We start from the raw sequence: 26,284 nt of genomic DNA on the forward strand, positions 1-26,284 counted from the left end.
CCAACGGCCCACTACCCTTTTAAATGCCAGAGGGGCAGCAATTCAGTGGTGGTACTAGTCACAGTCTCCCTACAAAGATCAAAAAGCGAATGCTCATTACGGCTACTTTGGACTTCAGTGGCCTGACGTCGTTTTACTGCGGCAACACTATGGGTTCATGCAATTTCATATTGAGTGAATAACTCTCTCCAACCAAGCTAATCTGTAAAATACCAATCCCAACCCCTATTTATTAGATAGTTAAGACTAGGGATTTGATTTTCCTCAAATACAAGGAGCGCAGAGAGATACAAAGAGGACTGTTTGATATTTCCCTAATTCAGCCGGATAAGTAGGGTCCTGCCAGTCACAGGCCTACAATCAAAGATACTTTTAACCTTGCCTACATCTCTATCTCTACTAATAGCTAGAACAGCAATATTTACATATTATATCCAATCCATATCCAGAGAGGTTAATATTACACAGAATGTGGGACCAAGGCCTCTAGAGTTCTTCGACCCCAACTATATTAAAAAAATCTTAGAGATACAACCTAACCCAGAGCTAGATTCTGACATGGTCATTTGGAAGAAAACTCCATAAGGGGAATTGAAAATAAGTTCATGTTACAGGCAACTAACTGCTAACTTCCCCATACGAAAATACCACCTTGCTTCTAAATCTTTGCATGAAAACTCCTTTGGAATGGGGTCCTCACAAAAGAGAAACGCAAAGCCTGGCTTCCTGAGTTAAAATGTGTATTCTGCCGACAAGAAGTGGAGACAAGTCATCTATTCTTTACCTGCACCAATGCCAGAACAATTTGGTGCCATGCACAAATTGGACTTAATCGAGAGAGAGCAAAGTCTAAACCTGTCCATAGGATGGCTAAACTCAATAAAAGCAATATCAGATAAGCCAACAAGTCTTTCACAGCTATTTGGGAGAGGCTGCCTGATTTTCTACTTCAAATGGAAAGCAAGAAATAAATGTGTTTGGGAACATCTTATGGCATCCACAAGAAGTGATAGTAAAAGCTGACAAATATAGTGAACCATTGCAAAGCCAAATCCAATATACTACCACGGGGTCAAGCTCTACATCCACAAATATGCACACTTTACATATCGATGGATCTTTTGATCCATGTACAGGTAAATGCAGGAAGGGCATTCATCATCAAACTCACCACAAGAGAAACCCTTGCAGAAGGTTCACCTTGCCGGGCAACGTCTAGCTACGATGAAGAAATGAAATCACTTGTCGCAGGTCTCAAAGTAGCTTCACATATGGATATACCTAGTATCACAGTATACAGTGACTCAAAAAGTTTAGTAGATTTTTTCTCACAGCAGGAAGCCTTTTGAATGGATAGAACATATCTATGTGCATCATACTACTAAACTACTACAAAACTTCAGTTCTACTTATTTTATTCATGTAAATAGGTTTACTAATCAAGCCGCTCATATTCTAGCATATGTAGCTTGCAAAGGAAAGATAAGTACATAAGCAACAGGACTACCAACTACCATATACAGCTTAAATATTCTGATCATCAATGAAGTTGCTTCTCTTTTTCTTAAAAAAAAAAGGCCACTAGAGTAAAATAATTGGACATTATTTAATTTACATCAATATCCTCGCCTGAAACCTGGAAAAGAGTGTAAAATCACATATAAGAGAAAACAAGTAGCAGTTGTATGTATGAGCTTCCTCTCAACTCAAGTAATGCATTTTCCAAGTTGGGCCAGGTAAAATTTATGGTCAATCATTACATGGAAACAGCCACCATCCTTGGGAAGCAATAAAAAACAGCCCCAATGGCACAAGGGAGGCACACTTAGATAAGGCGATCAAGGCTAACTAAAGCAGTAACTAATGAAGACCCTCAATTCATTACAAGAGCCCTCGCCCGATTTCTTTTTTCATTCCATGTTTCTTCACTCAGTGCTCCCTGCAATTTCTCACCAGCTACAAGTATAGCTCAGCCATCAAGTGCACCTAAAGCCTTCATGTCCTCCAAAAATGCCATATATGAGTCGTCAATGCTCTGTGTCTTTGGTGCCGATAAATTGTTTACCAATTCTGACTTCTGAGGAATGGAAGGAACTACTGCTGCATGGGTAACTGCTGCCCCTGTTGACAATGATGGCTTTGGTTTTGCTTTTGGAACAGCAGTCTCTCTCTTCACTCGTACAGATGCAGGAACCTAATTCATAATAACATTAAGGGTCATTAAAACCAGGGAAAATTCCCGATTAGTACCTGTACTTTGGGCCTAGTGCCATAACAAAGGATCAAGACTCACCATAGCTGTAAGTTCTGGGGTATGCTGTGCTAGTGGCCTCTTCACAACTGTTGATGCTGCTGACTTGACATAAGATGGCTTCTGAGGTACAGAAGGTCTAGTTGCAGCATTATCATCTTCCCGTAAGGTAGGAAGAGAGCTAGGTGGGAGTGGTGGTCTCATCATTGGAGGTGGTCCAGGTGGTGGACCAAAAGGCGGCCTTGGAATTGGTGGGATGGCCATTCCGGGTGGGGCAGGCCTGCCAGGAAGACCAAGGCCAGATAGTGAAGACTGCACATCTGGAGGTGGAGGAGGTGGTGGGAATCGTGAAATACCTGGGGGTAATACATCAGGCTGTAAAGTAGGAATCAAGGCAGGTCTAGGCACTGCAGCTTGTGGCTTTGGGGGTGGTGGAGGTGGAATCATCTTAGGGACATCACTGTTCCCCGTAGAAATACTGGCATCAGGCTCAGAAACTGCGCCTTTAGGTTGGTGATTACCCAATTGTGGCGGCAAACCAGGTGGTGGCGGAGGTGGGGGGAGCACAGGTCGTATCTGCAAGGAAAGAGCAAACAGATAGCTAAATAGAATATACCTACACATAAGTAAGAAATAAAAATGGAGTGTCAATATATACGAGTTCTGTCGCATTTTCATTTGGTATAGGATTGTTATCCAAAACCAACCAAGAGAGATTACCTTATCCAACTCCTTGATATCTGAGACATTTGATGCTCCAGTTTGACCTTTTTCCCTCATGCTTCCACTGGTGCCTGGTGGAGGTGGCTGAGTAGGTTGTTGGATTGGTGGAGCAGGAGGAAGCTGAGTTTGAACTGCCACTTTTTCTTTAGGTGAGGGGCCAAGAGGTGGTGGGGGCAAGTTAGTACCTAAATCCACTGCAGCAGGCTTTGGTGGCATTGGAGGTGGAGGAGGTAAAGGCAAAGATGAAGGCAGAACAGAACCATCTTTAGAACCCAATTCATCAGCATTTGGCAAGGGTGGAGGGGGTGGAGGAGGTACTACTAAAGCATCATCCTCTGTCTCTGACTTCGATGATGATGCTGTACTACTTGATGAAGCTGCTGGCAAGGGAATCCTAGGCCCTGAAGTAACAAAAACAACACAGATAATTTATACAACAGTGACAATGAAAACAACATTGTCAAATGTTCAAGCAAAGTTAAATAACCTATAGATGACTTGTACATGGGAGGCTTTCCAGGAGGTGGTGCCCCTGTAGGGTTTAGTGTTGGATGATAATAGACAGAATCCTGAAACCATGAATTGATTAATGCTACTCAAAGTAAGCAGATGGGAAGGTATAATATTATCATTTGACATGAATAAGGCCTGAAATACCTCTGGTTTTGGATGTTTCACTCTTTCTTCTTCTTCCGCAGTTGTCCGTCTATGAGGAGGACCTAAGTGGCTGCAGCAAAAGACATAGAAATGATAGTTTGGGAATAAAGGAATCATATATGAGATATTAAATTTTAAAGCTAAATCAGCACCCAATACATAAAATGTTATTACAAATAAGAAAAATGCTATAATATTCCCTACCTAAACATAACTGGTGTCTCACCCTTTTCTCTCAATTTCTCTTCATAGTCCTGTACAAGAGCAAACAATATTGACTCTATCACACACAGTTTGGTAATCGATTACAAATGCAAATGCTGGTCCAGGTGTGAGCGCTCCTAGAGAGGATCCTTATTATGATATATATATATATATATATATATATATATCAAATCCAAATGCTACTAATTATCTGTTTTCTTGATAACAATTGCTTAAACAAAAAAAAATCAACAATCCAAAAAGGAAGAAATGGGTCATCCATGAAAAGCTCTGGGGAGATAATTCAACTTCCATAAACAAGTCCTCATAGTACAATTGGCTCATTATCATATATCAATAAATGCTACCAACATATGCATATATAGGAATCTTTTAATGGATAACTAATAGGTGAAACAATACTGGGGGGGGGGGGGGAGAGAGAGAGAGAGAGAGAGAGAGAGATGGGGGGTGGGGGAATTCTGCAAACTGCAAAAACAATCTTCAAGACTCCAAAGACAAGGAACTTGACCAAAGAAACCTCTAGAAGAGGCTATCAGCACTGCAAAGAATAAACAAACTCGTAAAAGACTTGTTCAAACAACCTAATAGAAGCAACTCCTCACAACCCACTTGCCATGTCATCTACCAATGAACTGGATGGCCAGGGAATCACTTGAATATGATGTCAACCCTGGATGTGAGCAATCTAACCCCTCTGATGTAGTCACCAAGATCCCAATGTCTATGCCATCCAATGAAAATATGCACTACCCTAACCACTCTATTGTAACACAGAGTGCATCAACCTAAGGACTTGTAGTAAGACCAAAATCTATGCTCAGAACTCAGATTGAATCATGTGGGAGGTAACCAGCTGTATCAAAGCACCTGTCTGTGTCACGATAAGTTCATACAACCTTGCCATCCTCTCACTATACATTTATAGAATGTCGCCTCAAACCACGCACTATTCTTAAATTGCTTAAAGCCATTTATCCTTTTCCCTCACATTATATCCAGAAAACTTTTCAAACTTCTAATTTTTCTGGTACACAATGCCCATCTATGACTTACTTCCTTGTTCTAATCAGGGTCCTTTCTACAACAAAGTATAGGTCCTTTTTCCCAATCATACTATTCCTTTTTTGGATGCAAAGGAAATCATTCTGACATGGTTATTTTAAACCTTCTAGTCCACTTTTTCTATTTTGTATCCTAAAAACCATGTCAGACGGCCCTTTTATATCAGAACTTGTCAAACCTAACATATAGTCAATATCTTAGGTGGTACGACTGTGCCCACTGTTTCTGGACACTACACATTTAATCATTAAAACCAATGTATCTGAGAAAGAAATCATTGTTGTGTTTAAAACAAAAATGTATCTGAGAAGTTCTCCCTTAGGTTAGCAAACCCCAGCCCCACCTGGAAATCTCTCTTCCTTTCTGCATTGCCAAATTTTTTTTAAGCTTTTAATAAAAAGATAAACTGAGGTATATTTTTTGGTAAGCAACTAAGATATTTAACACTTGAATATCATGAAATGAAGAAAAGGCTCTTGCAAATGGGTGATTCTGTTCCATCACATAACTGCTTCTGATAAAATGATGGATCAGGAAACCACTAACTTAAAACTTAAAAAATGTGAAGCATCAGCCTTCCTTTAAACCAAATGAAATTGCAAATCAATGCATAAAATTCTGTATTACCTTCCTCTTCTTTAAAACAAGGCTCAGTGTGTCCTCAAGTTGCCTTTTTTTGTGCTTCCTTGCCTTGTCAAGAGCACCATCTGCCTCTGCATCAATTGACAATACACATCAGTTATTACAACAAAGGAAACTCCCTAGCTAAGCAACCTATTCGAATTTTGAACATAAAGTGATTAATCAAATATAAAGAACAAAGCATATGGATGGTGAAAAATATGCTTTTATTGCAAACTACCCTTAAATATTTGAAGATATGTACCCGTTCATACTTAAAAACTTGGAATAGAGTTTTAAATTTCCTTCCAATGATTGTTTGTTTACACACATGCACAAGCACATAAACATATGACATGTGTATATAGACACGTATGTTTGTGCTTACGTGTCTAGGGCAAAGAAAAGTAGTTCCAGCATTTACCATTCTGTCATTAAGTCGAAGGACAAATAGATCAAATTCTAGAAGTCAAAGTCCTTTTGTGAAGAAAAATCTAAAACTATTATATAACTTAAGCTTTTGATACTAAAACCAAATACCTTTCCACCTCAAGCTCAAAGAGGGCATCAGGGCAATCAAGTGGTGGACCTCATCACAAATCCGGTCCAGCTAATTGGTCAACAATTGGATTAGCCCCAGGGCACTCCACACAATCTTGTATGGTGATCAAGGATGATTTTGTGGGAAGGAATACACCTGATTATTGTAGCATGCTTCCTTTGCATCGAAAAGTAAATAAACAAGTAAGCTCATAGTGGGAGTGGACACAACATCCAATATTCCCTCATTATTCCAGAAGCTGTGACATTGACCACCTTAATCTGCTCAGAAACCTTTTGTGGATTTCTCTTTTAATACTTCCTGAACCTTTGGGCATCTCACCCTTTCTATTCTTTTCTATTAAATAAACTTAGCTCATACATAATTACCATCATATCACTATCTACCTTATTCCAACTGTGGGGTGAATAGCAGAAATTGTGTTCCCCAGAACTATCAAATCCAAGGTCATGTCTCTACCGAAGAATGAGTCAAAAAAATATCTTTGTTAACTGAACTCAGGTTGTCTCAAACTAGGTTTGAAGTTGGAATTTTGAACTAGGTTTTGACAAGACTCAAAATAGAAAATTTGATATTTCAGTACCAAAACTTCTTTTTGAAGAGTAAAAATAGAAACTTCATTAAACAAAAGAAAGAAATACAATCTGAGAGGTGAGAAGGTGGCACCTCATCATATATAACAACTTTAAAACTACAAACTGGAAACTGAAAGGCATTACAAATGAATTTCAAGAGCATTCCAAAAATTCTCCCCCATATCTGATTTACTGATTTGAGCAAATTCTGGGAGCACCCCAAGCCCAACCCACCACTAGTTTCCCCACCAGAACTACAAGTGTTTCAATATTTTTAGATTTACCTTTGAATACTCTTCTGTTTTTTCCATTCCAGATACCCAGCAAACAACAAAAGGTTTGCAGCTCCACTCCATATTATCTTTTGCTTTCCTGCTACTTCTGATACTTGACAAGGCTGAGAAGAGTTCTGCTGTTGATCTTGGCTGAAATGCTCTGACCCCAAATAGTAAAGAGTATAATTTCCAAATAAAGTTTGCAACCTTACAGGTGTAGAACAGATGGAGAACTGTCTCCTCATCTGAGCAGCATAAAACACAGTAATTTGCCAAGCTGAGACCTCTACTTTTTAAGTGATCTGCAGTTAATATTCTGTCCAAACCCCCTCCACTTGATCTGAAACCAGTTGATCCTTCACCAGTGCCAGATAAAAAGACTTCACAGTAAACATTCCATTTCTACACTTTTTCCACCAAAATTGGCAAAACAATTAAACAAGAGAAATAGTTTGTTAATTTTCTTAAACTAGCTTAACAAATTATGTCTACCCCTTATATGTCTCTATTTTCAACTAAAATTAGCGAAGTTTTCTGCTCTATAGATCTTATTCTAGCAACAACCCAAAAGAAAACCCAATATTTAACAATTTCAGTAAAATTTAAATCCCACCTTATGACTACTACAATACGTCATTTTTGACATTGATCACTTTACTCCTGTAATTAGTAAAAGCACAACGATAAGAATCCAAACAAAAATCATTGTCATCATCATCCAAGCCTTATCCCAACTATATGGGATTGGCTACATGAATTTTGTTTCCTTACCAAAAAAAAAAATAAAAATCCATCCTATTTAATTCAATTTCATTGTTAAATAATTGGTGCTTAAATCATTTCTTACTACTTCTACCCATGTCCTTTTTGATCTATCCCTACCCCTTCTAGCCCCTTCAACTTGTAGCAGATCACTTTTTCTGATGGGTGCTGTAAAGGTCTTCTATGCACGTGACCTAACCATTTTGGTCTACATTCTCTCATTTTATCACCTATTGAAGCTACTCCTAGGTTCTTTTGAATCAGTTCATTTCTGACCCTACCTTTTCTAGTTTTTCCATTCATCCATCTCACCATACACATTTCTACCATACTTATTTTTTGGATTTGTTGTTTCTTGACCACCCAACACTGCTCCATACAGCATAGCTGGCCTTACAAATGTTTTAATTTTCCTTTTAATTCTAAACAAAAAATAAAGGTTAATAAAAATGGATCAAAAAGAACAAAAAGAAAAATGTCGAGGAAACCAAACCTCAAAATTCAACAGATACCTAGAGCACACCCTCAAAAGCCAACAGATCCCAAAGGTGAGGATTTTCTGTTGGGAAGTAGTACAAATGAAGATAAATACCACTAATAACCTGCAAAAGAGAAGGCTTTTTTGTTGCTTATCTCCCAAAATGTGCCTTCATTGTAGAACAAACTGTAAAAGAGAAGGCTTTGGAACTAAGTGGAGATCTTGGATCAGAGGATGTCTGAATTCTGCCCATTACTCAATTCTTATTAATGGAGTAGTGAGGGATTTCTTTCCGGCAGAGAGAGGAATTAGGCAAGGAGACCCCTTATCTCCCTTTCTCTTTACTGTAGTAGCTGAGGTGTTAAGTAGAATGGTGGCTGTTAGTAAACTCTAGCAGATTCTAGGTTGAAGTAGAGAAGAAGAAAGAAAAGAGAAAGAAGAAGAAGAAAGAAGGGTTCGGCCAGACTAGAAGAGAGTCTAAATCACTCTCCCCTAGCTGACCCACTTGTATTTATTCAAAAACATAGAGTTACAGGAAAGACCATTTTGTCCCTCATAGAAGATGGGACACATAACTTAAACTCAAATACAATAGACCTTTCACTCTCAAGCAGATAATACAGAATGACCAAAATACCCCTGACTCGAGCATTCTAACACTCCCCCTCAAGCTGGAGAATATATATCATATAGTCCCAGCTTGTTACAAATGTAATCTATTCTTCCCCGAGACAATCCCTTTGTGAGGAGATCTGCCCACTGATTTCCTGAGCTCACATAAGATGTGGTTATCACCCCACTTATTACTTTATCTCTTACAAAGTGACAATCAACCTCGATATGCTTAGTTCTCTCATGAAAGACGGGATTGGAAGAGATGTGAACAGCAGCTTGGTTATCACAGTATAATTTCATGGGTTTGTCAATTGAGAATCCCATCTCTTGAAGCAAGTTCTTCAGCCATTCTAGTTCACATGTGGTATGAGCCATAGCCCTGTACTCTGCTTCTGCACTACTTCTTGCCACCACTGTTTGTTTCTTGCTCTTCCAAGTTACAAGATTGCCACCAAGGAAGGTACAATACCCTGTAGTTGATCTCCTGTCTAATATAGAACCAGCCCAGTCAGCATCTGTATACCCTACTATCTCAAGAGTTCCTCCACTTTGGTATAACAAACCACGACCTGGAGCACCTTTTAGGTACCTAACAATTCTCAGAACAGCTTCCCAGTGAGGAACCCGAGGATGTTGCATAAACTGGCTCACCACACTCATAGCAAATGATATATCTGGTCAGGTAATGGTCAGGTAGTTCAATTTGCCCACCAACCTTCTGTATCTTCCAGGATCATCAAACTCTTCACCGGCATCAACACTCAGCTTGGCATTGAGTTCCATAGGAGTCTTTGCTAGTTTAGCACCTAACGACCCTGTTTCTTCAAGTAGATCAAGAACATATTTTCTCTGACATAGGTTGATCCCATGTTTTGACCTCGCAACCTCTATTCCCAGGAAATATTTCAGCTTCCCCAGATCTTTCGTATTGAAGTGATTCTGTAAGAATTTCTTCAACCTTTGCTGACTTTCAGTAATTGTGTCACTACCCTTAGTCCTAGCATGGTTAGCCCAATTGTTGGGTGTACCACGCAAATCATAGCAAAAATTAACTGTGTGCCCCTCTAAACCACAATGTGTACACTTTCTCTGAGTATAACTCCTTCCTCTTCCCCGACCTCCCCCTGAGTCTCGACCTCCAGTCCGACCACTAGCCCTGCTAAACATGTGACCACCACGGTTGCTTGAGAGTCCACTCCTGACACCACCACTTCTATTTCCACGACCACCCCCTTTAGTCACTACCAAACCAGATCTGTCAGAGAGAGAAGAATGTTCTACCAACTCAATGGATGTCCTCTTAAGACGAGCAAAAACTTCTTCAAGTGAGGGAAGAGCAGATCCTCCCAATATTTGTGCTCTGACAGGCTCATACTCAGCCTTCAACCCCACAAGAACCTTGTCACATCAAGCTGCTCACGTTGCTGTTGTTGGATTTGAACATCTGATGTTAGAGGATGATACACATTAAGCTCATTACGAATGTTCCTCAAACTTGCATAGTACTCTTCTAAGCTTTGACTCCCTTGCTTCAAATTGAAATACTCTTGGTACAACTAATACACCCTAGTTGTATTGTCTTGTCCAGAGTACAACTTCTTAGCATGATCCCAGATTTCCTTAGCTGTATCTAGGAACATGAAGTTCACACTAATCTTTGGTTCCATGCTGTTCCAGAGCCATGTCATTATCTGTGCATCTACTTGTTCCCAGTCACTGAACCCAGGGGAATTAGAGGGAGGTTTCTCCTCTCTTACATGTTTTACCTTTTTCTTGGCCTTCAAGAACACCTCCACAGATTTTGCCCATGGTACATAATTCTCACCATTCAACTTGATGGATGTCATTTGAACACTTAGATAGTCTGGAGAAAGCATGACACTTGTTTTGTTATCATTCCCATTTTCAAATGAAGCCATCTTAATTATTTTACCTTCAAATATACAACATAACCTCACACTCTTTCACAAGACTTATCTCACTTATAACACCACCAATTCCAGCTTCTTTAAATACACATTACACACCACACACTAAGGCTGAAATCACTCAGTCTTCACATCAAACACCTGGGCTGCACACTGCAAAACCATTCACCATCAACACACTAAGACTGAAATCACTCAGTCTTCACATCAAACACCTGGGCTGCACACTGCAGAACCATTCACCATCAACACACTAAGACTGAAATCACTCAGTCCTCACATCAAACACTTGGGCTACACACTGCAGAACTGATTACACACAAGGTATAGGAGATCACTTTTAAATATTTTTGAAACATAGATACACCAATCACCACGACACAACCACCACCAATCTACTGCTGTTGTGAACTTCAGCAGTCGACAACTCTTCTTTCAACATACATACGAAGAGAAATGCAGAGGAACACGACTGAGATGCATATCAGTCACACTGAGCACCACCACCACAACCAACTTTTGAAACAAAAAAGAAACATTCACAGTCCCTTGGACAAACAACAGTAGTGTTCATACCTGTCCACATTCAGCCCTCTTCGATACTGAATAGAGGGTTTAGTATACCACTCCAACGACCACCACAACAACGACCGGAGGCATCCTCACCTCCAGGCCCACAAAACGACAGCTCCTTTTCAGCCCCTTATCGAACCTCCACTCAGGTCAGTCGAAAAGGAAGAAGATGACTGTGAAAGTTGGCGGCAAACCCAGAAAGAGAACAGCAGCAAGAAAGAAATGATGATACGACCTTACAGCTCTGATACTATGTTAGTAAACTCTAGCAGATTCTAGGTTGAAGTAGAGAAGAAGAAAGAAAAGAGAAAGAAGAAGAAGAAGAAGAAGAAAGAAAGGTTCGGTCAGACTAGAAGAGAGTCTAAATCACTCTCCCCTAGCTGACCCACTTGTATTTATTAAAAAACATAGAGTTACAGGAAAGACCATTTTGTCCCTCATAGAAGATGGGACACATAACTTAAACTCAGATACAATAGACCTTTCACTCTCAAGCAGATAATCCAGAATGACCAAAATACCCCTGACTCGAGCATTCTAACAGTGGCAAAAGCCGGCTCCCAAGGGTTGTTCAGGGGGTGGAGGATAGGTAGAAATTAAGAGGTTGTTACCCACCTCCAATTTGCATATGACACAATCTTCTTTTGTGAGGGTGGTAACGAGGAAGGTGTGGTGAATCTAAAGAGGCTATTGGATAACTTTGTGAGGATAACATGTTTAAGGATTAATTGGACCAAAACAGGCATCGTAGGGATCAATTTGGAGGAAGGGGAACTTAATAGATTTGCAAAGATTTTGGGGTGTGAGATTAGAAGTTGGCCAACTAGCTATTTGGGGTTACCTTTAGGTGGTAATCCTAGGTCAGAAGATTTTTGGAAGCCAGTCATTGAAAGATTTGCCAGGAAGCTAGCTCTTTGGAGGAGGAATTACATCTCTCTTGGTGGAAGGATAACACTGATCAAAGCCACGTTGGCAAACCTCCCTGTTTACTTCCTCTCAACCTTTAGAATACCCTGTAGAGTGGCAAGGAGGTTAGAAAAATACATGAGAGATTTCCTTTGGGATCTAGGAGAGGAGAGGAAGGATCACCTGATAAATTGGAATCAAGTTAGAAATCCCAAGGATAAAGGGGGTTTGGGAATAGGAAATATTTCACTTAGGAACTCAACTCTGTTAGGAAAATGGTTGTGGAGGTTCCCTTTTGAGAGAGATAGATTGTGGCACAAAGTCATTGCGAGTATCCATGGTTTGGATGGGAATGGTTGGGATGCAAAAGGCGCCCCTCATGTATCCTCTTGTTCTCCTTGGAAAGCTATCCATGAAATTTACCCATCTTTCCTTAATTCCATTCGGTTTGATGTGGGCCAGGGGAATAAAGTTCGTTTCTGAGAAGATCTTAGGGTGGGAAATAGTCCACTCAAAGACTTTTTTCCTGGCCTATACTCTTTGTCAAACTTAAAAGGGAAAACAATAAGTCTTTTGGGTAACCTTGGCCCAAGTGGGATCAATTGGAATCTAGGTTTCAAAAGGAGTCTGAGGGAAAATGAATGTGCATCTTTAATTCACTTGCTGGATATTCTCGGACAAGTCCTTTTGGACCCGTCCTTGGAAGATTCCGGAATTTGGAAAGGCTCCACAGATGGCCTCTTCTCTTGTTCCTCTTTCTTTAATGTCCTTGCCTCACCTAGTAACTCGGCTGGGGAACTTCCCTATAAAAAAAATTTGGAGTAAGCCTATCCCCCCAAAAATTCAAACCTTTTGTTGGGAAATTTTCCTTGGTAAGGTTAATGTGTGTGATATTGTTGGGACCTAAACACTCCCTCCGAACCCAACTATAGGAGTGGAGAAGGCCACCACCGAGCAGCATTTCACTAGAAGACAGAGAGGCTAACGTGGTGTAAACTTAGGAGTTGTACTCGAAGTAGCAAAGGAGAGAAGAGAAACTCTGAAACGCAGTGAATGTCAAACTGTACTAGTCAGTCGACCATGCTATTATTTATATATGAATGTAGTACAAAGTACAAGAAATTACTGGGATGCCCCTGATTAGTGATGGGACACCCAGATGACTTAAAACATTAAACAAGATTAGGCCCATTAGCACAGGCCCAGTTACAAGATAAGATAAACATAAGTATGGGCTAATAAGAACTCTTATCAGCCGAACATCACTCTAACATTCTAACACTCCCCCTCAAGCTAAGCATGGATATCAATCATGTTTAGCTTGCCAAGTAAGTCCCTGAACTTTGTTGTTAACAACCCTTTAGTTAATACATCTGCAATCTGCATCTCTGATGGAGTATAAGGCACACAGAGTTCTCCTGAAATAATTCTTTCTCTGACAAAGTGTCGGTCAATTTCAATATGTTTTGTCCTGTCATGCTGCACGGGATTGTTGGCAATGTTGATGGCAGCTTTATTATCACAATACAGCCTAAGAGGACCCTCAGTTTTGATACCAAGCTCATTAAGAAGAGTTATGAGCCATAAGAGTTCAGCAACACCGTGTGCCATAGCTCGGTATTCTGCTTCTGCACTTGATCTAGCCACAACATTTTGCTTCTTACTGCGCCATGTGACTAGGTTTCCTCCCAAGAATGTACAGTAACCTGAGGTTGCTTTTCTGTCTCCAACAGACCCAGCCCAATCAGCATCAATGTAGGCTTCAATTTCAAGTCTGTTGTTTTTCCTGAATAGAATTCCTTTCCCTGGGCAAGTCTTCAAGTATCTGAGAATTCTTTCCACTGCTCTCATATGAGGGGTCTTTGGTGAGTGCATGAATTGACTGACAACATGCACTGCATAAGCAATGTGTGGTCGAGTAAGGGATAAGTATATCAATTTTCCTACCAATTTTTGGTACCTTTCTTTATCACAGTATTCCTCACCCATTGATTCTTGTAATCCATGGTTCGGTTCTATTGGAGTGTCTGCTGGCCTGCACCCCATCATGCATGTTTCCTCTAGGAGATCTAGCACATATTTTCGTTGACATATGTAGATTCCTTATCTTGATCTAGCAACTTCAATCCCAAGAAAATATCTTAGATTTCCCAGGTCTTTGATCTCAAATTCTGAAGCTAAGAACTCCTTCAGCCTCTTCATCTCTTTCACATCATTTCCAGTAATCACCATATCATCCACATAAAAAATGAGTGTTGTAAGTTTGTCATCCTGTCTCCTTGTAAACAATGTATGATTTGCACTGCTCTAAGTGTACCCCACTTTCTTCATGGCCATACAAAGTCTCTCAAACCATGCCCGGGGAGACTGCTTCAAACCATATAATGCTTTCCTTAGTTTACACACCTTCTTTCCAACATCATATCCAGGTGGGGGTTCCATGAATACCTCTTCATGAAGATCACCATTTAGGAAGGCATTCTTCACATCCAGCTGATGGAGTTCCCAAGAGAATTTTGCTGCTAGTGACAGTAGAACCCTAATTGTATTGAGCTTTGCTACTAGGGCAAAGGTTTCCTTGTAGTCAATTCCTTCCTTTTGTGTAAATCCCTTTGCCACAAGTCTGGCCTTGTACCTCTCAATTAACCCATCTTCCCTGTGCTTTACTGTGAATACCCACTTGCACCCAACAGTGCCTTTCCCCTCTGGCAGGTCCACCAATTCCCACGTTCTTGCCTTCATTAGGGCTTTCATTTCTTCATTCATGGCTTCTTTCCACCTTGGATCAGATGCCGCCTCTGAGTACCTTGAAGGGACACATACAGAGGAAAGGGCAAACACAAAGGAATGATAGGCAGGGGATAAGTGTGAATAAGAAACATAATCAGCTATGAGATGTCGAGTGGTACAAGAACGAACAGGCTTACGGAGAGCAATAGGAAGATCCAAATCTGAATTGAGTGAATCAGAATTACCTTGGATTGTAGAGACAGATTGATCTGAGTTCAACTGGTTGCGATCATGAGGTTGAGGGCCCTTCTTCCTTCTGCTGTATGTAAGTATCTCTTTCTCTTGCCTACTGGAACCTTCAAGAGCATCTGCTATATCAGGAGAAGTAACTGGCACAATGGGAGCATCACTAGGTTGACCCGGAATGTCACAGCTAGGAGTAGTGGAAGGTGATGTAAAGGGAACAAAAAAGAAGTGGGAATGAGAATCCTCTTCCAACCCACTAGTCTCCCCCTGAAGAGGATTCTGAGAAGACTGGAAATAGGGTTGAGACTCAAAAAAGACTACATCTCTGGTGACATACTTTTTCTTGGAGACAGGATCATAACATTTGTACCCCTTTTGTGTAGGAGAGTACCCCAAAAATATTCCCTTTGTAGCCTTGGGATCCAACTTGGTTTGCTTTGGATCCTTCACATGTATGAAGCATGTACAACCAAAAACCCGTGGAGGAAGAGGAAATTCTAGAAGAGTGGGACACAAAACAAAGAAAGGAGTCTTCATACCTAGTACCTTAGATGGCATCCGATTTATCAGGTATGATGCAGTGAGAACAGCTTGAAACCAATATTGCTTGGGCACATTATGCTAGAAAAGCAGAGCTCGAGCTGTCTCCAATAGGTGCCTGTTCTTGCGCTCAGCAGCCCCATTTTGCTGAGGGGTGTAAGCACGCGATGATTGGTGTAACATGCCTGCATCTTCCATGAATGAGCTCAGGGATCTTTCAAAGTATTCAGCTGCATTGTCTGAACGGAATTGCTTAATCTTCTTATCAAATTGTGTTTCAACCATCTTGCAAAACATCATAGTTATCCGTGGAACTTCATCGTCCTTTTAACAGATAAATCCAAGTGCACCGAGAACAATGGTCAATAAAACTGATAAAGTAACGGAAGCCATCAATGGAAACAATGGGTGAAGGACCCCAAACATCAGAATGGACCAAATCAAAAGGGGCTTGAATTTCAATACTAGAAACTGGATACATTGATCTGCATTGTTTTGACATTTGACACACATCACAAATTAAACTCTGATTTGGAATGCCCTTACATAATTCGGGAAACAACATTGCTAAAGAAGAAAAAGACAAATGACCTAGCCTAGCATGCCACAGGTGCAGCCTAGCTATTGACTCCACACTTTCCGGACTAGTAGTAGCAGAAGCTTGAAGGGCTGAGTTGATATCTGCATCAAAATAGTAGAGGCCCCTATACTCATGACCACTCCCAATCGTTCTCCTCGTCAATCTGTCCTAGAAGACACAATGAGAAGGAAAAAAAGTTATACTGCATTTCAAATTTTTTGTAAGCTTTGAAACAGACAACAAATTTGAGGTAAGACTAGGAACATGTAGGACTGATTTAAGAGAGAGATCCTTGCTTAGGTCAATCACCCCCTTTCCAAAGATGGTAGAGAGAGACCCATCAGCTACTCTCATCTTATCCTGGCCATACAACAAATGATACGAAGAGAATAATGAGGACATATGTGTCATATGGTCAGTGGCTCCGGAATCAATTACCCAAGAGGTAGAATTAATGGAACTAGTTGCACTAAATGCAGAGGTTGTACCTGATTTGGCAAGAGATGTGGAAGCTAAATGATTGTTCTTCAGACGGGCAAATGCTCGGCTGAGAACCTCTACCTCACTAGCTATGAAGCCCAAAGTACTTGGTCCAGAGGAGTCGGCAGCCTGCCTTGTGGTGGAAGAGGACACTGTCTGAGTACTCTGTGAGTTGTCACTGCTGTTGTTGGTGGCAAGATTCCCACTTGTTGTGTGGCCCTTATGTTGCTTTTTGTCCTTTCTCAGAGCAGCTGGCTTCAGATGAGGGTACAAGACCCAACATTTCTCCTTTGTGTGTTTCTCACCACCACAATGGGTACACTTGAGGGACTTCTTGTCTAAAAATCTATTTCCCTTAGTGGAGACTAGGGCTAAATGTTCTCCAGATAGTTCTGTGGATTGTGTCTGGGAGTCAACTTGCATCTCCTTTCTCCTTACTTCTTCATTCCTCACCAGGTAGTAGACATGGTGAAGCTCAGGTAATTCATTTCTCCTTAGAATCTGTGACCTTATACCTTCATATACAGGGTCTAGGCCCGCCAGAAACTTGAAGGCTCTGCTCTCCTCAATCTGCTTGTCATGCCTCTCCTTATCCTTGGCATTTTCCCAATCCAAAATCAAGTGATGGTCAAGCTCTTCCCAGAGGCCTTCCAGTGTTGCAAAGTATGTTGCCACGGACATGTCTCCTTGCCATAGGGCTGCAATATCTTGGTTCAGCCTGTAGATTCTAGCATTGTTCTTTTTCTGGCCGTATGTCTTGGATACTTTCTCCCAAATTTTAGTGGTTGTAGGGAAATGATGAACAGTTCTGGCCACCCGAGGAGTCATGGAGGCCAACAACCAAGACATGATCGTGGCATTTTCCTTGCGCCACACAATGTATTCAGGACTGCCAACCTCTGGTTCTTTCTTGTCTCCATCCAAATAGCCCGTGAGTTCACAAGAGGTAACGAATAGCCTTGCTGAGACGGACCACTCTCTGAAGTTATACTCATCCAACAGCACACTTGTAATATGTAAACTGTGCAGATTAGGGTTTTCCAGGTTTGAGGATCTTGCGACAGGTCTGTTATCTCTAGAGGAAACTTCACCGGATAGTGAGGACATCCTGACTTCAGTCCTAGAGTTGTTCACAGTGTTCACAGTGCTGGTAGAAGTGTTCACAGTGCTGGTAGCACACTATCCTGTGAACAAGTAAAAAATCAAGGCTGCAACTGTGCAATGTAAGTCTTTACCACTGTGTTGTGCAGGGCTAAAGTAGGGCTGGTAACCAACCTGAAAATAGGGCACTGTTCTGCGCAAGTCTTGCTGGAGCACCGAAGCTGCAACTGTAGAGGAAGCTCTCCCCCTTTCGGCTAGTGCTAGGACTGTTGAAATCAGTCCTCAACTAGGTCTGTCCTATACAGACCTCTCTTAGTAGCCAAATAGCTACTACTTACTGGAAACAACCTAGTAGGACATCTACTTCTGGGTCTTACTTCCCTTGAGTCCTACAACCAAGAGAAACCCTAGGTTCAAACTTGCTTTACTCTCTTACACCCCTAGATCTTTACTGCAGCAACCCAGAAAAAGAAGAGAGAAGATGAAAAGACAGCAAGAGAAGAGAGTGCGCCTACTGAAACCCTAGGTTCGAACTTGCTCTGATACCATGCAAACTTAGGAGCTGTACTCGAAGTAGCAAAGGAGAGAAGAGAAACTCTGAAATGCAGTGAATGTCGAACTGTACTAGTCAGTCGACCATGCTATTATTTATATATGAATGTAGTACAAAGTACAAGAAATTACTGGGATGCCCCTGATTAGTGATGGGACACCCAGATGACTTAAAACATTAAACAGGATTAGGCCCATTAGCACAAGCCCAATTACAAGATAAGATAAACATAAGTATGGGCTAATAAGAACTCTTATCAGCCGAACATCACTCTAACATTCTAACACGTGGCACGCGGCAGAGTCTCCCAGAGTTAGTTACACTGCCACCAGAAGATATTCTCTCCATGATTGCATACATGTAGGCCAGCTATATAAGGCCCTGATCATGTAATAAGTGGCGTGAATGAATATCCCTTTCATCTCTTTCTCTGAGTCATTTTCTTCCTACCTTTCCCCTTTCCCTCCCATCTTCTGTTTCAAGAGGTTAAGCCACCCTCGAAGGGGCTTCCGAGGTGAGCGGTAACTCATCAAATATGCTGCAGAAAAGAAGGCCTTTTGCTTGCCTTTCTCCTCACATGTGCTCCCTTTGTAAGGAAAGTGGTGAGACCTTGACACACCTTTTTTTATCTTGTTCTTTTGTGCATCATGTTTGGGATTCTTTTCGTCTTCTCTTTGGTTGCAGGTGGGTTTCCCCTCAACATGTGGCAGGTCTTTTTAACCGTGACTTTTTGAGGCAATCAAAGAAAAGAGGGAAGGTTATGTGGAAAGCTACAAAGGCAGCTATTTGTTGAGTGATATGGGAAGAAAGGAATAACAGAATATTCTTAGAAAAGAGTAGAACCACGGAGGAGGTGATTGACACAATCAAAGTTGAAGTAGCCCATTGGGTAAGTTCTTTGCATATATTCCAAGAGTTCTCAGTCACAGACATTATAAGATCTTGGATAGAAGTAGCACAGTCTTCAAGAGTGAAAGAGAGAGTAAGGTTGGAATGGAAACCTCCAAATGGTAATAGAATTAAACTGAATTTTGATGGAAGTTCATTTGGAAATCCGGGATTGTCAGGTATCGGGGGAGTAATCAGAAATTCTGAAGGGAGAATATTAGCATTATTCTCTGGACCTATTGGAATGGGCAACTCTCTAAAAGCTGAGGTAATGGCATTGCTACAAGGATTGAAGATAGCCAAGCAACTAGGAATGAGGAAAATTGAGGTTGAAGGGGATTCCAAGGTGATCATCTCTTGGGCTAATAACAACAGAACTACTCCGTGGACCTTCAAACAAGTGATAAGGGAAGTGGAAAAGGTTGCAAGGGAGATAAAAGCAGAATTCAAATGGGTTAGAAGGAGTGCAAATGGGCTAGCTGATTATCTTGCTAAACAAGGGGCTTTGAGGCAACAATTGTTTTGGGTTGCATTGTAAAAGGGACAGAAATATGTATTTGTGTGGGACTTCTTGTTCCATACACATTGTTGTAAAACTTCTTAAATCCAATTTCAAATAAAGGTTTCCTTTGATGATCAAAAAAAAAAAAAAAAACACAAACTGTAAAACTACCTAAAATTTACTAATCTCTTGTTCTTTTGTATCCACTATCTGGGAGTTCTCTCCAGTGGATATGCAATACTTTTTTCTTATCATCAAGGAAGAGAAGAGGTAAGATATTATGGGCAGCGGTGTTGGGGATGGTATGGTGAATAAGGAATTTCACCACTAATTGAGAACATATCCGTGAGGGTGGCCCATTGGGTAAAAACTTAAGAGGCATTTTACCACTTTTCTGTTGATGACATTATAAGGAATTGGCAAGTGCTAGCACAATCTTCAGCACAAAGAACAATCAGCAACAGTACTTGTTTACCTCCAGAGGGCAACATCATCAAGTTAAATATTGATGTATACTGTTTGGGCAATAGGAGCTTCAGGGGATGGAAGACTAATAGGAGTGTAATAGCCTTATTCTTGGGCCTTATTGGTCATGGAGTTTCAATAAGGGAGGAATTGTTGGCTATGCTACACAGGCGTAGACTAGAAAGATTTCTAAACTATAGGAATATAGAGGTAGAGGGAGATTCTAAGGTTATGATGGTCCAAGTTCATTTAAAACAGCATAGCCCTTGAATCCATAGGCAAGCAATAGGGGCAATAACAAAACTGACAGGGAAACTGGGTGTAACATTTAAATGGACACTCAGATCAGCCAATAGTATGGCTGATGTTTTGGCAAGATAGGTTAACAGGAACCAATTGTTTTGAGGGATTAATTTTCAAGGAGAAAGCAGTTTAACTTGAAAATTAAAACATAGATGGGGAAGGGTAGGTAGCATTGGCTAGCCTATTTGGGGTTCTTGGCGCACTTCTTTGTGTAGTTATTTGTTACGACCATTCCAGTCCACTCGAGCCCAGGCCCAGCAGCCCACGACGGATCCAGAGAGAAGCCACTCATTTCACGCCGGTTCGTTACAAGACAGAAGGGACCACCAACCGTTACAGATGATTTGGTGCCAGAGTTGGTTACGCCTGCACATGAGAATATCTGATCCTCATGATTAGAGCTCAGTAGGCCATTATATAAGGCCAGCAATATGTAAGAAATGGAATATAGAAATAAACTTCTTCTTCCCTTCCTATCTTCTCTATTCAAGGAGGTGAGTCTCCATCAAAAAGACTACCGAGGTAGGCAATACCTACCAGTTGGTACCAGAGCCGACGAGGTTCCCAATGCTGCAGATGCGGTCGACGACAGGGTCAACCAGATTGAGTTGAGCCTGCATCAGGTGGTTTTTGAGCTGAAAGAGATTCGAGCTTCCATGGCTGCCATGGCTTCCCAGCATCAAACAGGGAAGTCCAGCCGCCGAGAAGGGGATATGGAAGACTCCAACTATAAAGGGGAAGAGGGGAGTCACCTTTTCTAGGAAAGGTCACCAAGATTGACTTTCCCAAGTATTCCAGCAGTGACCCTATCCCTTGGATTTTCAAGGTAGAGTGGTACTTTGAGTACCATGAGGTTCCGGCCCATCAGCGAGTATCCATCGCTTCCATCCATCTTGACGGTGATGCAATACTCTGGTTCCAGTGGCATCGCCGTTCTCATCCTCAAGTAATGTGTTTGGAGTTCACGGAGGCGCTCTACATCAGGTTCGGCCCTACTGCCTTCGAGAACTAGCACGAATAGCTTACTCAACTTAAACAAACCGGCAGTAATGGAGTATTAGTTGGAGTTTGAGAAGTTGCCCTCCCGTGTTTTCGGATGGCCAGAACCAGCTCTGTTAGGTTGTTTCCTTGGGGGATTACAGGATGACATTCGCCCGGAGGTCAAGGGTGCTCAACCAGCAACTAGGAATGGCAATTTCACAGGAATTTTCGGGTATCTGACCCGTCCCAACCCTAATAGGACCCGTTTATCAAAACCCTATAAGGTTTGGGATTTTAGATTAAAACCCTATAGGGTTTGGGTTTTGACTTTAGGGTATCCGGTACCCGATACCCGAGATGCATAAATATGAAACTATTATATTATATTCGTTACAGATGATTCAGTGCCAGAGTTGGTTACACCTGCACATGAGAATATCTGATCCTCATGATCAGCTCAGTAGACCATTATAGAAGGCCAGCAATCATGTAATAAAGGAATATAGAAATAAACTTCTTCTTCCCTTCCTATCTTCTCTATTCAAGGAGGTGATCTCCCTTGAAGAGACTACCGAGGTAGGCGGTACCTACCATTATCCCTCCTTCCCTTAATAGTAATAAATTGGTGTGTTACTAATAAAGAAAAGCACACCCTCTACATAATAAAACAAAACCTGTCAACCTAACTCCTTTCCTCCTTCATCTCCTTCTAAACGACAAATTGTACCTACTTATTCTAGATCTTGATGCAGCCACAAGAGATGCATATATAGAACTTCTAGTGAATAAAAAGTATACATAGCAAATCACTTTTAAGTAGCATGCAAGAAACACACAGAGCAGATGTTGTGAGGCATTAGTAACTCAGATAGCATTCCCTTACATTCATGCATTCACTACAAAATAAACAAAGAAAAGAGAGGTCTCTCTAAGACCCAATAGCGCTAATGAAATAACAATACATGAGAGTTCATAACTATTTCTGAAGGGCAGAAAAATAAACAATTTTACCTTGGAGACAAGTTACTGGGCAATGGTATGGAAAAATAAATGACAGAAGAAGATTGAAACATACTCATCATCTCCAGCTTCTCAATCTGTTGTCTGATTGTTTCAGGGTCCTTCTTCAGGATTCCAACCTCTCTGACTTTCCTTCTTTCTTTTTTGTTCTGTTACAAGAAAGATGAGTAAATATAAGTAAAACAAATGAAGTTGAGTGTCACGTATTTAAAAGCATGCAGTGATATGGTAAAGGACAAAATACAAAATATTGGCAGAAGAAGACAAGACAAAATGAACATTCAGTGGAAGCAAACCATTTTCTGCAACCACAAGTAGGTAAAGTGGCCTATAACCATTAAATTTGGAGCAACTTTGATGCCTAAAGCTAAAATGGGATCATATATTAATAAAAGGGTCATTACCCAATCTTGGCCCCAATTTCTGGGGCCTTGGGAGTGGTGGCTGGGATATAGACCTAACTTTTGGCATTTTCTTGCACAAAGTGGTTGCTCTCAGACTTGGACCTCTGTTCTCAACAAATGACATAATAAGAAAATGGAAGAAAGTGGCACAAATGGAAATGCATAAAGAAATAATCAAGATGGATTGGAAACCTCCAGGGCCAAATAAATTGAAGCTGAACTGTGATGGCAGCTCCTTTGGGGACCCAGGGAGGGCTGGAATAGGGGGAGTTTTCAGAAATCATCATGGAGAAATTGTGGCTCTATTCTCGGGACCAATCGTGTATGGAGACTCGGTTCAGGCAGAGATAATGGCACTCTGGCAAGGTTTGAAATTAGCAGTATAATTAGAAGCTAGAGAGTTGGAAGTGGAAGGGGACTCACTGTTGATCATCTCTTGGGCTAAGCAAGTAAAGTCAGAACCATGGAAGTATAGATTTGAATTCAGGGAGATTGATTTACTGGCTAAGAGCTTTAACTCTACCTTTGGGTGGACTACAAAGACAGCAAATGGACAGGCAGACACTCTGGCAAAACAGGTAGCTGATAGGCCTTCTCCTTTTTGGGCTAAACTATAGCTGGATGTGTTAAAACAGAGGGTTGATGTTCCTTGTATTCTGGGACCTTTCTATATTGCTATACTCTGGAAAGTTCTTGTAATGGTCCCTGACCCTGAGAGACCAGATATTAATCGTGAAAAGGAAAATAGTGAACATAATCAAGGTGGAGAAGTATATTCTGCAGATGCTCTTTAGTGGAACTTAATTATGTAAAGCCGAACCCACATATAATGGCACTCAAAAGAAAAGGAACGAGATGAAAATAAAACTAAAAATAAATTAATTAAAAAAACAAGAAATTCTCCATTGGCAACAAAACTGAATCGTGAACATTAACATGATATGCAGAACAGAAATGATCTGGACCGCAACTAGTTGATGAGATGAAACCTTTCACGTAACTTCCAAGGTTAATTACTCAACTAAGGTTGCATTCTTACCCTCTCCCTACCTCAAAGTTAAATAGGGGAAAGAAAAGAATAACTACAAAAAAAAAAAAAGGCAATTGCATAGCTATGTAAGTATGAAAATTAATGTACACCTCTTTGGCAAAATTAATAAAATCCCAAAGTACATTATGGTGTTAAGTATCATTTAAATCAATAAAAAACAATAACCCTTTATTCGGCAATTTATCTAGCAAGATGACGCGAATGGCAATTGACAAACAATGATTCTGTGAAATAATCATTTGCAATGCAAAACAAATCACAGAATTCGTTTTACAGGTGATGAGAACGAACTAGAAAAGGGATTAACAACAACTATAAATGTAGAAACAGGAACCCTAGGAAAAAGAAAAAAGGTGCGACTTTTACCCTCTTCAACTCCTTCTTGCGAAGCTCCTTCCGATAGGCGTCGGTAGGGTTCATGACCTTCCCTCCCTTGGTGGTCTTCATCTTCGTTCCTTCGGATCTCAAATTCGACGGGAGAACGCAAGGAAAACAACAAAAACGAAGATGAAGCGATGTATTATTCTTTTTCTGTGCGTTTTCTTCTGGCAATTCGCTCGCTTCTCCCTCCTGATGAGTCTAGACTCGGGAGCCTGGAGGGTGACAGGACAGTTAGGCAAGCTTTTTCGAGTCCTGAGGAAGACGAGTTTCGCTTCGTAATTAGGGCGGTTTTGATCCGGAACCGAGGCTACAGCACTTTGTATCGTATGATCAATGATCTGCAGTCCACCTCCGGTCCTCCGGGGCTATCTGCACTCCGGTCCGGTGTTGGGGAATTTGGGGGGAATCATGATCCACCCTCAGCGGTTCGAGCTGTCAATTGGATGGGCTCAACCTGAGCTCTTGCATGGGCTCAGTTTAAAAACATGTTAAACCTTGATTTTAGTTGGGCTTGGATTCAGGCATCAGGATGTACAAAGCCCAACTTGAGCCCATCCGTTCTATACAATTTTTGTATCCCATCTATCCAAGTATCTACTATACTTTATGTATAGACTTTTTTTATCCTAGTATAAAGGTATGTATTATGTATTATATTGCGTTTTAGATTAGTTATATGCAAGGTTCAAAGTATCGATACATAGGCCAATATGTATAATTTCGAGATGTCCCGATATACTTCTACAGTAGGCGTATTAGGATTTTGACTAATTTAGAGACTGGAGGAGCCTTAAAGCGGCCTCTCTGAACCAATTTTGAAAAATAAAATAAAAAAAAAAACAGTATCAATATCACCCGATAAACCCCCTGCTGATATATCGGACATATCAATATTTTAAATCTTGGTTACACGATGGCTGTATAACAAGCTTTGGAACAAATGATAATGCCCAATGCTGGTTATAAATGATAAATGAGAGATTAAATGGTTGTAGGCTATATGTACTTCATGACTGATGTTTGGCGTTATCATTGATTTCTGTGGCCCACCATATGAATTCCATAGCTGTTTTATTGACTGTGGCGGTATCATTTGAGATATTTCTATGGCCCACTATACATTCACTGCATTAGCTGAATTCGGTAGCTGTTTTATTGATTGTGGGACTAATCATTTTGCTCCGCAATAAACATAAAGTGTATGGGATCCACCACCATTTAATCTCTCATTTGCATTTGCATTTTATGGCGGACATGAATAAAACAGCTATCAAATTGAGATAATATATATCCAAGTAAATTGGATATAGGTAGGTATAAATTTGATTTATTTATATTTGAATTCAATTTGGGTATCATCTATTGGATTTATATGAGAATCGTATCAACTTTCAATTAATATCGACTAGTAAAATAAATTAAACTAAAAAATGATCATGATATCATATTATTAATAAGATGAACTAAAAATGACTTTTATATTCTATCTGAATGAATAAAATGAATAAAAAATAACTTGTATGAAGCTTGAACATGTGACAATTTAGTAAAAACAGAATAATTAAACAATTATAGGGTGGATCCATATTTGGTCCAATTATAAATAGATCGAATTCAAATCACCCTTGATGGGATCAAATTTAAATTCAGACAAAAGGATAAAATTTGCAGCCCTAATTCCCCCAAACCCGTAAACTCCCTAATCCTGGTGAAGGCAGGACTAGACCCCACGCCACTCCTACAATCAGTTAGTGACTTTACCAGTAAGCCAGTTGGTGCAACTGTGCAAGTTCAAACATACCAATAGGCGAGTTATCTACTTGTACATATCACTAGCTCCACA

At 40.6% G+C, this 26,284-nt stretch overlaps 1 protein-coding gene across 1 annotated transcript; it reads right to left on the reverse strand.

Annotated features, from left to right (window-relative positions):
* Window positions 1–1,534: 1,534 nt before the first annotated feature.
* Window positions 1,535–24,897, reverse strand: LOC148863020 (protein EARLY FLOWERING 5-like). The gene is made up of 9 exons (XM_088980304.1): window positions 24,427–24,897; window positions 22,661–22,754; window positions 5,549–5,634; window positions 3,836–3,885; window positions 3,632–3,701; window positions 3,462–3,543; window positions 2,972–3,375; window positions 2,294–2,827; window positions 1,535–2,194 (listed from the first exon to the last, which is right to left on the reverse strand). Exons 1-9 carry the CDS (start codon window positions 24,505–24,507, stop codon window positions 1,970–1,972), a joined length of 1,626 nt encoding a protein of 541 aa, XP_088836430.1. The 5' UTR covers window positions 24,508–24,897; the 3' UTR covers window positions 1,535–1,969.
* Between the last annotated feature and the right edge of the window lie 1,387 nt (window positions 24,898–26,284).

This window comes from Nelumbo lutea, chromosome 3, assembly GCF_056320005.1.
Source record: "Nelumbo lutea isolate HS-2025 chromosome 3, American lotus-T2T, whole genome shotgun sequence".
In the NCBI taxonomy this organism is placed as follows: domain Eukaryota; kingdom Viridiplantae; phylum Streptophyta; class Magnoliopsida; order Proteales; family Nelumbonaceae; genus Nelumbo; species Nelumbo lutea.